The 13,971-nt window shown below is 33.9% G+C and overlaps 1 protein-coding gene across 1 annotated transcript; it reads left to right on the top strand.

The window, feature by feature from the left end:
• Positions 1–300: 300 nt before the first annotated feature.
• Positions 301–1,245, top strand: LOC141102322 (olfactory receptor 1J2-like). Its single transcript, XM_073591280.1, has one exon. The coding sequence runs from the start codon at positions 307–309 to the stop codon at positions 1,243–1,245; it is 939 nt and encodes a 312-aa protein (XP_073447381.1). The 5' UTR covers positions 301–306.
• Positions 1,246–13,971: the final 12,726 nt, after the last annotated feature.

Below are 13,971 nucleotides of genomic sequence, written 5' to 3' on the forward strand. Positions count from 1 at the left end.
GTAAAAACACTTTCAGTGGATTCTAAATTCAAATTTTAAAGACTGTACTCAATTATAGAAAAGGGGCTCCCAAGGTATTATAAATTACATCTTAGGAGACCTTTTATGAGACTTTCAGCTTTGTGTTCTTACAGCCCAGCAGACTGTCCTGAGGGGAATGCTAACATTTTATATGAGAATAAATCATTCGCTGGTAAAAATGCCTACATGTAAACCTGAGTGTAATGTGTAGGTACACCGTACAGGTTTTCATTTTAAACCCCAGATCTGTCTATAAATTTAAACAGAGGAAAAAAAAAGAATAATATGAGAAATGTGACAGAGATTTCCTTTTTCACTCTTGTGGGTCTATCAGACCATCCACTGACCATGAATGGACTTTTTGTGCTCTTCCTTCTGATTTATCTGATGACTCTTATCACAAACCTTCTTATTTTTTTCTTGGTCCTCACTGACTACCATCTGCACAACCCAATGTATTTTTTTCTTGCCAACTTGGCATTTCTGGACATGTCCTATTCATCAGTGACCGCACCAAGGATGCTCTTTGATTTGGTAACAAAAAGACGTTCAATATCTATTCCTGCCTGTATAGCCCAAATCTTCTTCTACATCTCATTTGTTTGCTCAGAACTTTTCTTGCTCTCGGCTATGTCCTATGACCGCTACATTGCCATCTGCCACCCTCTACATTATAAACTAATTATGTCTTGGAGGGTCTGTGCTCATATGGCCTCTCTGGTCTGGGTTGTAGCATGTTCTGTCTCTTTGGTTCATTCTTTACTTTTGCTCAGGTTGTCCTTCTGCAGAACATCTTCCATCCATAACTTCTTTTGTGACCTTCCACACCTATATCAAATTACATGTACTGACCCCTTCATAAACATAATGGCTGTATTCCTTTTAAGTAATAGTATTGCATTGGGAGCCTTTCTTTTGACATTTCTTCCCTATGCCTTTATCTTCAGTACCATCCTTAGAATCCGTAGCAAGACTGGAAAGAGGAAAGCATTCTCCACCTGCTCATCACATAGTACGGTGGTCTTCATCTTTTATGGATCTTTAATTTTTATTTACTTGGTTCCCACTTCTAGTGATATGGTCATTTTAAACAAACTGTTTTCAGTCATATCTTCCCTCATTAACCCATTGCTGAATCCTCTGATCTACAGCCTGAGGAACAAGGACCTTATGGAGGCACTTATGAGGTCTTATTATCACTTAAAGTTGATCCAGGCATCATGATGAAAACATCATTGTAAATGCTGACACTTTTTTATTTCCGGGACATTTTCAGTTGTTTAAAATTCTTAGTAATGTCCTTTATAAAATGTAAACATGTCAGGGACTCATACTTGTACTTACAATTGCATGACCAGGGGTCACTGTAACCCACAGACCAAATGTAGCCGTTTCAATACACTTTGATTATCCTCAAAATAACTTTGTGACTAAAATGTGTTCCACTTTTATGCATCTATAAGGGTATTAATTAGAACAAATTAAAAATATTTAGATCAGATTCTTTAAAAACTGACAAGAAGAGAAAAATCTGAAAAAAATGCAGTTTTAGTTTGATTTATGAGCAATGTATAATACTTGTTCAAATATTTTAACCAAATCATTTTCTCCTTTTTCTCCCAAGTACAGGAACCCCGATGTAGGTTTTGGTATTTGTTGGATCTTTATGGTTGATAAGCAATATATTGTACTCAGTGGGTGGATGGGTGATCATTCTATACAGCATCTCCTACAGTAGAAAAAAAAAAAAGAAACCCATTTTTACTAAATCAATAGGACTTTTTAAATGCCAAAAAAGATCATTAAATTAGAAAATCTTTGTGGAAAACTCATGTTTTCTGAGGAGCGCATCCCAAAATCCATCAAAGTTTAGCACATTTTCCTTTTTTTTTTGTTATTTTTTTATTTTATTCATACATAAGGATGTATTTATTATTACATGTGTCATAAGTAACATAAACAACCAAACAATATTAAAGGTATGGCAATAAGTATACAAAAATAGCATTTGTGATGCACCCCAAATAGCAAGTAAGCCAATCTGGATGGTTCATTTCAGATAAATCAGCAGATAAGGGAGGTTGGAATAAGGGACAAGAAGATTGGGGAAGAAAGAAGGGGGCAGGGTAGGAAGGGGGAAGAAGGAGACAAGGAGACTCCAATTTACCAGGAGAGTCATGTGTAGACCCATTACTGATCCATCCAAGGCAGCTAAATCTTTTAAATTTTTTTTTCAATTTCTGTTTATGTAGGTCAACTTATACATAGGCAAAGCATCATTAACAGACAGTTCCCTGGAAGACACTTTGGGTGGTAAGGGTGAGACCCTTCAATAAAGGATTTCATTCTTATCATAATACATTAACTATGAAATTAGCAATTTAGTGTGATGAGGTCTCTGCTCATCCTTGTGTATACTCAGATGGGCCAATGCAGGAGATATCAGCAGGGTCAGTTGCAAGTAAGTATTTATAGTACCATATACTGCTGTCCAAAAGTGATGCAATTTGGTGCAAGTGCAAAACATGTGCAAATATGTTCCATGGGGCTACCCAACAATGAGGACAGCTAGGAGACCTTTGGGATGAGATCCTATGTAAGATTTTAATCTGGATCAATTCATTCCTGGAGGAATTTCAAGTCTTCCCAGTCCTTTCTATCCAGATTGGGAAGGTCATGTTTGCACTGCTCCTACCACTGACCAATCTTAGGTGAATCTAAACAGAGAGGGTAAGTATACAGAGATGAAAGAATTTTTTTTTTGAAAAGTCATATGGAGTAAGAAGCTCTTGATTGGATCGGCTTGAAGAACTGAGCAGCATGCCATATTAGGAAGTATCGGGATAGTGAAATGTAAGTTAAATACTGAAATGTAGAGATTGTTCTGTGATGGTTCATAAATGAGGCAAGGAGATCTGGGCATCTGGAAAGGTTATTAAATAAAGGCAAGGAGATCTGGGCATCTGGAAAGGTTATTAAATGAGGCAAGGAGAGTTTCCCGGGACATCCTAAAACAGGGACATCCTAAAACATTTTTTTAAACCACTTCCAGACCGTCCACTGCATATATACTGTGGCAGGGTGGCCTGGCTGCGCGAAATGACATTCTGGTACGTGATTTCATGCACGAGGTCTGGGGCAAGTGCGCCGATGCCGTCGACCCACTCCTCCTGTGATTGGACCCCCCAATCGTTCAGAGGAAAAGGCAGAAAAGGTGCTTCTGCTTATGTAAACAGGGCAGACCAACATTATGTGAGGGAGGAAAAATGGAGATCTTGTGTTCCTGCTAAGCAGAAACACGGATCCCTGTTTTCCTTCAGTCACAGCATTCCCCCCCAAAAAAGTGTCACTTGGTATCAGATTTGTACGCTGCAATGTCGCAGTCCCACTAAAAATCATTGATCGCCGCCATTACTAGTAAAAACAATAAAAAAATAAACAGTCAACAAAAATATCCCATAGTTTATAGATGCAATAACTTTTGTGCAAACCAATCAATATACACTTATTGGGTTTTTTTTACCAAAGACCATATAGCAGAATACATATTTGCTTAAATTTATGAGGAAATTAGATTTTTTTAGATTTTTTTATTGGATGTTTTTTACGCAGTGGTGTATCGCAAAAATGGCCTGGTCATAAAGGGGGTAAAACCTTCCGGGGCTGAACTGGTTAATAAAGGAATAGTAAAAAAGCTCATATGGTGTCTTTATTCACTTGTTACACTTTTTTGGTGAAAGGGGGCTTCCAGATTCCGATAAGCTCACAGCCCACAGACCCCCACAACCACAGCCCAGGGTTGTGGGGAAGAGGCCCTTGTCCCCATCATGGGGACAAGGTGCTTTGGGGTGAGGGGGCAGAGCTACCACTGCTAGAGATGTGCAGGATGAAAAAGTTTGTCTAGTTTTGTTTCATTTCAATTCATTATTTAACTTAATACGTTTAGTTAACTTAGTTGCATTTGTTTTTGGAATTCGACCAAATTTGACCCAATTTGAAAAACTGATCAAATTCAAAAAAATTTGATCAAATTCAAAACAAAAAATTGACCGCATTCCATAAAATTGTACCGCGTTTGAAAAATTCTATTCTTTTAAATTATTTTATTTTCTATTCTAATCTTTTATATTCAAATTCAGATTTATTCTATACGAAACTTGAATTTTGGAAGATGGTTTTATAACCATCTTCTGAAATTCAAATTTTGTATAGAATGATTTCAAATTTGAATAGAAAAGATTAGACTAGAATAGAAAATAATTTAAAAGAATAGAATAGAAAAACAATAGAACTGAATAGAATAAAATATAATATATATTATATTTTATTCTATTCTGTTCTTTTGTATATCTATTCCATTCTCTTCTATTCTTTTTTTATTCTATTCTAAATCTAATAAAAGTTGACCGAATTCAAAAATATTCCATCAAATTCAAAATTAAAAAAAAAAATCAACCACATTCGAAAAAATTCTACCGCATTCTAAAAAGTTAACTATATATAACCCTTTTCTGAAAATCAAATTTTGGATAGAATGAAATTGAGCTCAAATAGAAAAGATTAGAATAGAATAGAAAAGAATGGCATAGAAAAAACAATATATATCATATTTTTTTCTATTCTTTTGTATTGTTTTTCTATGCTATTCTTTTCCAAAAAATTCGATCAAATTCAAAAATGTTTTAAAAAAACCAACCACATTTGAAAAAAATCTACCACATTCTAAAAAGATAACTATATATAACCATCTTCTGAAATTCAAATTTCGTATAGAATGATTTTGAATTCAAATAGAAATGATTAGAATAGAATAGAAAAGAATAGCATAGAAAAACAATAGAACAGAATAGAAAAAAATATTATATATATATAGAGCTCTCTCTCACTATCTATATATATATATATATATATATATATAGATATATAGAGAGAGATATAAAGCCATTGTCCGAAATTCAAATTTCGTATAGAATGAATTTGAATAGAAAAGATTAGAAAAGAATAGAATAGAAAAAACAATAGAACAGAAGTTCTATTGTTTTTCTAGTTTATTATTTTCTATTATTTTCTATTCTATTCAAATTAATTCTATACAAAATTCAAATATAGGAAGATGGTATATATATATATATATATATATATATATATATATATATATATATATATATATATATATATATATATATATATATATATATATATATATATATATATATATATATATATATATATATATATATATATATATACCATCTTCCTATATTTGAATTTTGTATAGAATTAATTTGAATAGAATAGAAAATAATAGAAAATAATAAACTAGAAAAACAATAGAACTTCTGTTCTATTGTTTTTTCTATTCTATTCTTTTCTAATCTTTTCTATTCAAATTCATTCTATACGAAATTTGAATTTCGGACAATGGCTTTATATCTCTCTCTATATATCTATATATATATAGATATATAGATAGTGAGAGAGAGCTCTATATATATATATATAATATTTTTTTCTATTCTGTTCTATTGTTTTTCTATGCTATTCTTTTCTATTCTATTCTAATCATTTCTATTTGAATTCAAAATCATTCTATACGAAATTTGAATTTCAGAAGATGGTTATATATAGTTATCTTTTTAGAATGTGGTAGAATTTTTTCAAATGTGGTTGGTTTTTTTAAAACATTTTTGAATTTGATCGAATTTTTTGGAAAAGAATAGCATAGAAAAACAATACAAAAGAATAGAAAAAAAATATGATATATATTGTTTTTTCTATGCCATTCTTTTCTATTCTATTCTAATCTTTTCTATTTGAGCTCAATTTCATTCTATCCAAAATTTGATTTTCAGAAAAGGGTTATATATAGTTAACTTTTTAGAATGCGGTAGAATTTTTTCGAATGTGGTTGATTTTTTTTTTTAATTTTGAATTTGATGGAATATTTTTGAATTCGGTCAACTTTTTTTCGAATTTGAATAGGAAATGAATCTATTCTAATCTTTTCTATCCTAATTCAATTTCATTCTACATGAAATTCAAATTTCGGAAAATGGTTACATATATAAAATTTATATATATAATCATCTTTCGAAATTCGAATTTTGTATAGAATGAATTCTAATTTGAATAGAATTGATTAGAATAGAATAGAAAAATAATAGAAAAGAATAGAATTGAAAAACAATAGAACAGAATAGAATAAAATGTAATATACATTATGTTTTATTCTATTCAGTTCTATTGTTTTTCGTTTCTATTATTTTCCATTATTTTAGTTTCCATTGTTTTGCATTCTTTTCTAATCTATTCTCGAATTCAAATTTATACTATTCAAAATTCGAATTTCAGAAGATGGTCATATTTTATTTTATTACATTCTATTAAATTATATTCTATTCTTTATTATTCTTTTATTTTTATTCTATTGCTTTATTATTTTATATTCTATTTTATAGTATTCTTTTTTAGAAAATTGATTCCTATTTTTTTCTAATTCGATTCAAATTTGTTTTCAAATTGTTTTCGAATTCAATTTGAATTTGTTTTCAAATTTGATTTGATTCAAATTTCGTCCCCTTTTTTTTTCGATTCTACTCGTTCTTTCCGATTCATTTAAATTTGTTACTATTGTAATTCAGATGCATCCGAATTTCTGAATAATGAAAAATTAATCCAGATTTTGATTCGGAATGAAATGAAATGCACGTGTCTACCCACTGCCCCAAAGCACCCACCCATGTTGAGGGCATGTGGTGTTGAATTCATGGCCGAATATGGTTCAGGCCGTTCCGAAATTTTGGAATTCGTTATAAAATCAATAAACAAAACAAAATTAAATGAAATGAAACAAAACTAAACTAACTAAATTCCGAAACAAATCAAATTCATCCAAAACTAAACAAATTTTTCCGTTCTGCACATGTCTACCTAAAACATTTGGCTTAATGTAACATTTAGCTCTTGTTACATGCTTTAGGATTGTAAAATGTTAAATGTGAATAACTTTTGGAGTGTTTTAGCAATTTGTGAGAACATGTTGGAATAGAAAAGATCTTACATTGTGTAAAATTTGGATTAAATTTATTAACATCTAAGATTTGTTTGTACTTTTTATGTTTATTTAAGTGTTTTGTATCAGAGGAAGTGTTCAGCAGCTTTTGTTTATTAACCACAAGCGTGGATATTTCTCCGACAAATACCGTATTTATCGGCGTATAACACGCGCCGGCATATAACACGCACCCAAAGTTTAGGAGGGAATTTTAAGGAAAAAAAAATTACATTTAAATGCCCAACAATGCAGCCTTATCAGTGTCATCTGCAGCCTTGCCCAGTGCCATTTGCAGCCTTGCCCAGTGTAATTTGCAGCATGATTGTTTAAAATTACAGAGCCGGATGTCCTGTGTACTCGGCTCCTCTCAGCTCCTCTTGGCTCGTCTCGCAGTCCCGCCCAGTCCCACCCAGTCCCACCTCTTGACCCGGCTCCTATGATGGACATAACACAGGTCCAATGGCGGGACTGGGCGTGACTGTGAATGGAGCCGAGCAGAGCCAAGCCTAGCCGAGTACACAGTACACTCGGCTCGATCTATTTTGGTGGCGCTCGGTCCCTCCTTCCCCTCAGAGGCAGCAGGGATCGGCATATACCACGATGTCCCCCTGATTTTAAGGGGAAAAAAGTGCATGTTATACGCCGATAAATACTTTTTTTGTGCGTAAAGCCACATTAAGCTTCCCAAAAAGCAAGCTTAACCACTTGCCCACCGGGCACTTTCACCCCCTTCCTGCCCAGGCCAATTTTCAGCTTTTCACACCTTGAATGACAATTGCACGGTCATGTAACAATGTACTCATATGACATTTTGATCATTTTTTTTCACAAAAATAGAGCTTTCTTTTGGTGGCATGAAATCTCCCATTTGCATCTACAAGTTCCCCCAACAGGCGCATTCTCCTGTCTTGCAAAAACTTAAGGAAACTTAGTATCTTCATCCATCGCCCAAGACCTAAAAAAAAGACAAGGATAAACCCAGGGGGAAGAGGCCACCTAACAAAAGTAGAGGATAGACAGAGATAGAGCTCCCTGTTAATTAATAGCATTCAAAAGCTTCATTGTGTGGATGGTAAGAAAGGAGGTTGAATCAGAGAAACCTTTGTAAGGCTGGGGAACCCAAGGGACATAAGCCAAATTACGGCCAGACAAAGTTCCTTCCAATAATACCCAAAGTTTTTGAGTAGCTGGATGTCTCCATTTAAGGACTCTAGTTAACACTATTGCTCTGTAGTAATTCCTCAAATTAGGGAGACCTAGCCCACCTTTTTCAAGTAAGAATATGATTAGGTTAATCTGGGCTATGATTTTTGCCAGACTGTCAGGAACCATGAATCTGACTGAGACAGAAAATGCCGTAAAAATCACACATTTTAATGCAATGGTAAAAATGGTACAGATCAGTAAACATAGTCAAAACAGAAGTCAGGATCGGAAGCCAATGCGGATAGTCAGACAAGCCAGTAATCAGGAAACCAGAGATCAGCATAGTCAGGGGCAGAAGAACAGGATCAGGAACCAGAAGGGATGTCAGCTGGGCAAAGTCTTTAACAGGAACACAGCAGAGAATCTCCAGATGTGTTGACCAAAGCGAAGGCAGGAATGGAATGAACAAGGCAGTTTAAATATCCAGAAGGGGCTGTCTGTAGGTGGGACTGATGAGCAGGTAATGATTACCAGGTGAGCCACTGTGGAAACCATGAGTGCTGACAATTATCCAACAGTTGAGCAGCCTGAGCACAGAGAAGAGAGCTGCTGAGAGCCCAGCCCTGACACAGACAAAGTTTGTGAAGATTAGCCAAATGTTAGTGAAGAAGACCTTTGGAAGCGGAATGGGTACCATCTGCAATACAAATAAGACCTCTGGCAATACACTCAATTCTGCATCTTTACATCACACATTATGGTCGTCTTCATCAGTTATTTGCTCTTTAATCTTTTCTTTATTTGGTTCCCATATACGGCAAAAAGTTCAATTCAAACAAACTGTCGTATTCGCCATCATTACCCATTGTTTAACCCTTTGATCTAGAGTTTGAGGAACAAATATTTCATGGACGCACTTAAAAGGTCTTTTTATCATTTAAAGTTCATTTGGGTTTGATGCAGAAAATAAAAAATTGTGAAATTTGACACTTTTCATTTTTAGGTCATTTTCACTTGACTAGAGGTTTCAGTAACTTGTTTAATAAAACATGAACAAGTCAGGTTTTCACAGTTCTACTTATCCCCCTTTCACTACCAAGGGGGTCAATGTAAGCTGGATGCCCAGGCCACATTTAGCAGTTTCAGCATGCATTGCTAAACCTCACTAAAATTTGTTGACTGTTTTGTCTACCAAAAAATGTTTTAGTATGGTGGCCTGAATTAATGAGAGGAGTCCGGGGGGTATTCAAGCAGACCCCTCACCTGTGGTCTTTGTCAGTTCCAGTGCGCGATACCTTCCCTCCCATTCCCCTTTTTTGGGGCACTTCTCAGCACATTTCTCTCCACAATCATCCAATACTTATCTTGGGTATGCCCCCCTTTTTGGCATACCGGCCAGCAGACCAAGGCACACCTCAGGTCTATGTTATGTTGTAAGTCTTGTCGCTTGTTTATTTGGTTCATATCTGTCTCGCTTGAAGGGCTTCGACCATAAATCACATTTAAAAACAATCTCGTATACTTTATTCATAACAAATAAGACCGTAAATCTCAAAAAAATTAAAATTAGGCTGAAGACGAGGGTTCACATCCACCATCTTGACCAATACAGAATCATTTAAAAGCAAAACAAATAATAAGGCAGTTCATATATGTAAGGATATGTTGCAACTTGTTGTTATATAATAGATCCACACTTTTTGACAATAGCTGAAGAAGTTATTATTGTTCATGAAATACGTTAAGGAAAATCCAAAGTCTGTGGGTTATGTGATTTACTATAAAATGCTAAATATCCTGACTTTGTAATATTATTATTATTATTATTATTATTATTATTATACACAATTTATAATATAAATATATATTTATAATATATTTACAATATTATTTATATATTATTATTATTATTATTATTATTATTATTATTATTATATTATTTATAATATATATAATATATTTATAATATAAAGTGAGACTTGTATAATATCACCTGTAACTGTATTGCCCCGTACACACGGTCGGACTTTGTTCGGACATTCCGACAACAAAATACATGGATTTTTTCCTACGGTTGTTGGCTCAAACTTGTCTTGCATACACACGGTCACACAAAGTTGTCGGAAAATCCGATCGTTCTAAACGCGGTGTCGTAAAACCCGTACGTCGGGATTATAAACGGGGCAGTGGCCAATAGCTTTCATCTCTTTATTTATTCTGAGCATACGTGGCACTTTGTGCGTCGGATTTGCGTACACACGATCGGAATTTCCGACAACGGATTTTGTTGTCGGAAAATTTTATATCCTGCTCTCAAACTTTGTGTGTCGGAAAATCCAATGGAAAATGTGTGATGGAGCCTACACATGGTCGGAATTTCCAACAACAAGGTCCTATCACACATTTTCCGTCGGAAAATCCGACCGTGTGAATGGGGCATAAGTCCTTCTGTATAAGTCTCTGTATTGGTCAATATGGTGGATATGAACCCAAGTCTTCCATCTAAAATTCTAAATTATAGTATTTAGGGATTTATAGTCTCTTATGTTGTGACCAAAGTATATGAGATTATTTTTAAAGTAGATATATACTTTTATTTTTTTGAGCATTTGATTCTGAAAATGATTGTCTGATCAGTTAAAGTTATCAATGTTGTGTGTTTGAAATCTACTGAATTTAGGAATGAGGGTACTTGAGTATTGTTAGCTCACAGGGTCCACAATTTATCTTGAAAAAATAAAAAATGTTTTAACCAGAATTCCATTTCAATAGTTTGCATGACAGAGCGGTTTAACACCTTTGTGACTTCAGGATATTCAAATAACTTGGATTGAAAAAAAACTCTATAAATAACTTACCTATTTAAATCCCTTTCCTGATGTTTTGGAGGACATTAAGGGTATTTATTTCGTACAGTTTTTTTTGTTTGTTTAATTATTTGACACGTGCAATTTGTTTCATTCCAAATTCGTTTTTTAAACGAATTTTGACAAATTTGTTAAGTCGGAAATATCTGAATTAACGAAAACCCGTTTAACATTTTTTTCAGAATATTCAAAATATATATTTGAATAATTAAAAAATCGTAAGTTCGAAATTCGCAAATTTGAAATGAGAAAATCTGAAAACCAGAAAATTTGAAAACCTGAAGTAACTTAACTATTACTAACTAATTAATTATAGGTATTGGAATTTCCTTTCAAAGTTGGCTGTTAGTGAAAGTAACAAATACAAATTCATCTGAAACTGCAAATTATCCAAAATAACGATTGCCATATCTGAACACATTGAACGTAACAAATTAATAATAAACAACAAAAAATGTATAATTAATATTTATTATTAATTTGTTCCATTTTGAATTTTCAGATTTACTTTCTTATTTTCGGATTTTCTAATTTTATAATTTCCGAATTTACAAATTTATGAATTTACGAACTTTTGAATTTACGAATTTTTGAATTTACGAATTTATGAATTTTCTAATTTACGAATTGTGATCATAACTAATGACCCGAAAAACAAACAAACAAAAAAAAGACGACAGAAACTAAAATGAAAACAAATTAATTTTTTGGCAGTGCATGTCTATTAATTATAAGCTGGCAAAAGTATAATTTTAAACAAAAAAGTTTTTGCTAAAAATTGTAATAACTCTTTATTTATTTTTTTACAAGATAAAAGGTGATTGTTTTTGAAAGATGATGATTTCCACTCCACTTTGAGATCTTCCACTCCATTAACTGATATTGAATCATGGCTGCTAAATAAAGTTTTGGGATTTTGTCCCAAAAAATTTATGAATGATTTTGTATTGAAGCAGGATATGTATAGATTGTATTGACAGATCAGATTGAAAGCCTTTTTTTTCCCTTGCGACCAAATGTGGATAGTTCATCTGTTGCTTTATTGTCTATAAAAAAAACTGGGTTTGAGAAATAAGAGTCACATTACACCTCCTACTTCAGTAGCAGCGGTAAAATTAATTATAAAGAAAACTGAGCAGGAAATCAAGGCCTTCTTACATGATTGATTGATAGTAGATCATTCACAAAATAACTTGAATCATGAGGAAAAAATTAGCATTGGCCTCCCTGTTTGCTAGGCGTTATATAACTATCAAACCTGACGACAAGGGTGGATCCATTGTTATTATGGATACTGTTAAATACGAGAAAGAAATAATGAGACAATTATCAGACAATTAAACTTTTATACTCATCTTGATGCAATTCCAATATTTTGCATACAAGATCAAATTAAAAAAGTGGTAAAATGAGCACTAGATGATAAAATCATTGATGGTGATACATAGTCATATTTATTAGCGAAGATTCCCATTACATCTGTCATATAAATGTTACCTAAGATTCATAAAAATTTTAATGACCCTCCGGGTCGCCCTATAGTGTCCGGTGCTGGGTCTGTTACAGACTCATTGGCTAGGTATTTGGATAAATGTTTTTCACCTTTGACTAGACAAATTAAGTTTTATGTACAAGATTCATGTGATTTTTTATTGAAAATTAGAGATTTGACCGTATCTACGGACTCAATTCTGGTCACTTGGAATATTTCAAGTTTATACACTATAATTCCACATGAACTTGGTATAGAAGCCTGTCGCCACCTCCTAACTGCAAATACAACACAAATTACTTTTTTGATGCAATTATTGCAAATTGTATTAGAGGAGAATGTTTTCCTCTTTAAAGAGACATACTATCTACAAATTAGGGGATATAAAAAGATATCCAAGGCATTGAGAATGCCAACCAGCAGTGTTCAAACGCTAATCAAGAAGTGGAAAATGAGGGGTTCTGTTGAACCCAAACCACGGTCAGGTAGACCAACTAAAATTCCAGCCACAACTGCCAGGCAAACTGTTCAGGATGCAAAGAGAAACCCACAAATAACTTCAGGTGAAATACAGGACTCTCTGAAAACATGTGATGTGGCTGTTTCAAGATGCACAATAAGGAGGCACTTGAAGAAAAATGGGCTGCATGGTCGAGTCACCAGAAGAAAGCCATTACTACACAAATACCACAAAGTATCCAGATTACAATACGCCAAACAGCACAGAGACAAGCCTCAAACCATCTGGCACAAAGTCATTCGAAGTGATGAGACCAAAATTGAGCTTTTTGGCCACAACCATAAACACTACATTTGGAGAGGATCACACAAAGCCTATGATGAAAGGTCCACCATTCCTACTGTGAAACACGGAGGTGGATCTCCGATGTTTTGGGGATGTGTGAGCTACAAAGGCACAGGAAATTTGGTCAAAATTGATGGTAAGATGAATGCAGTATGTTATCAAAAAATAATGGAGGAACATTTGCATTCATCAACTACAAAGCTGCGCATGGGACATACTTGAACATTCCAACATGACAATGATCCAAAACACAAGGCCAAGTCGACCTGTCATTGGCTACAGCAGAATAAAGTGAAAGTTCTGGAGTGGCCATCTCAGTCTCCTGACCTCAATATCATTGAGCCACTCTGGGGAGATCTCAAACCTGCAGTTCATGCAAGACAGCCCAAGAATTTACAGGAACTGGAGTCTTTTTGCTAAGAGGAGTGGGCAGCTTTAACATCTGAGAAGATAAAGAGCCTCATCCACAAATACCACAAAAGAATTCCAGCTGTCATTGATGTCAAAGGGGGCAATACACGGTATTAAGAACTGGGGTATGTAAACTTTTGATCAGGGTCATTTGGGTTGTTTCTGTTGCCATTAT

Source organism: Aquarana catesbeiana, linkage group LG07, assembly GCF_042186555.1.
Source record: "Aquarana catesbeiana isolate 2022-GZ linkage group LG07, ASM4218655v1, whole genome shotgun sequence".
NCBI lineage: Eukaryota > Metazoa > Chordata > Amphibia > Anura > Ranidae > Aquarana > Aquarana catesbeiana.

Coding starts and splice junctions, on each gene's coding strand:
- LOC141102322 (XM_073591280.1), top strand. CDS start 307: ATGAGAAATGTGACAGAGATTTCCTTTTTCACTCTTGTGGGTCTATCA.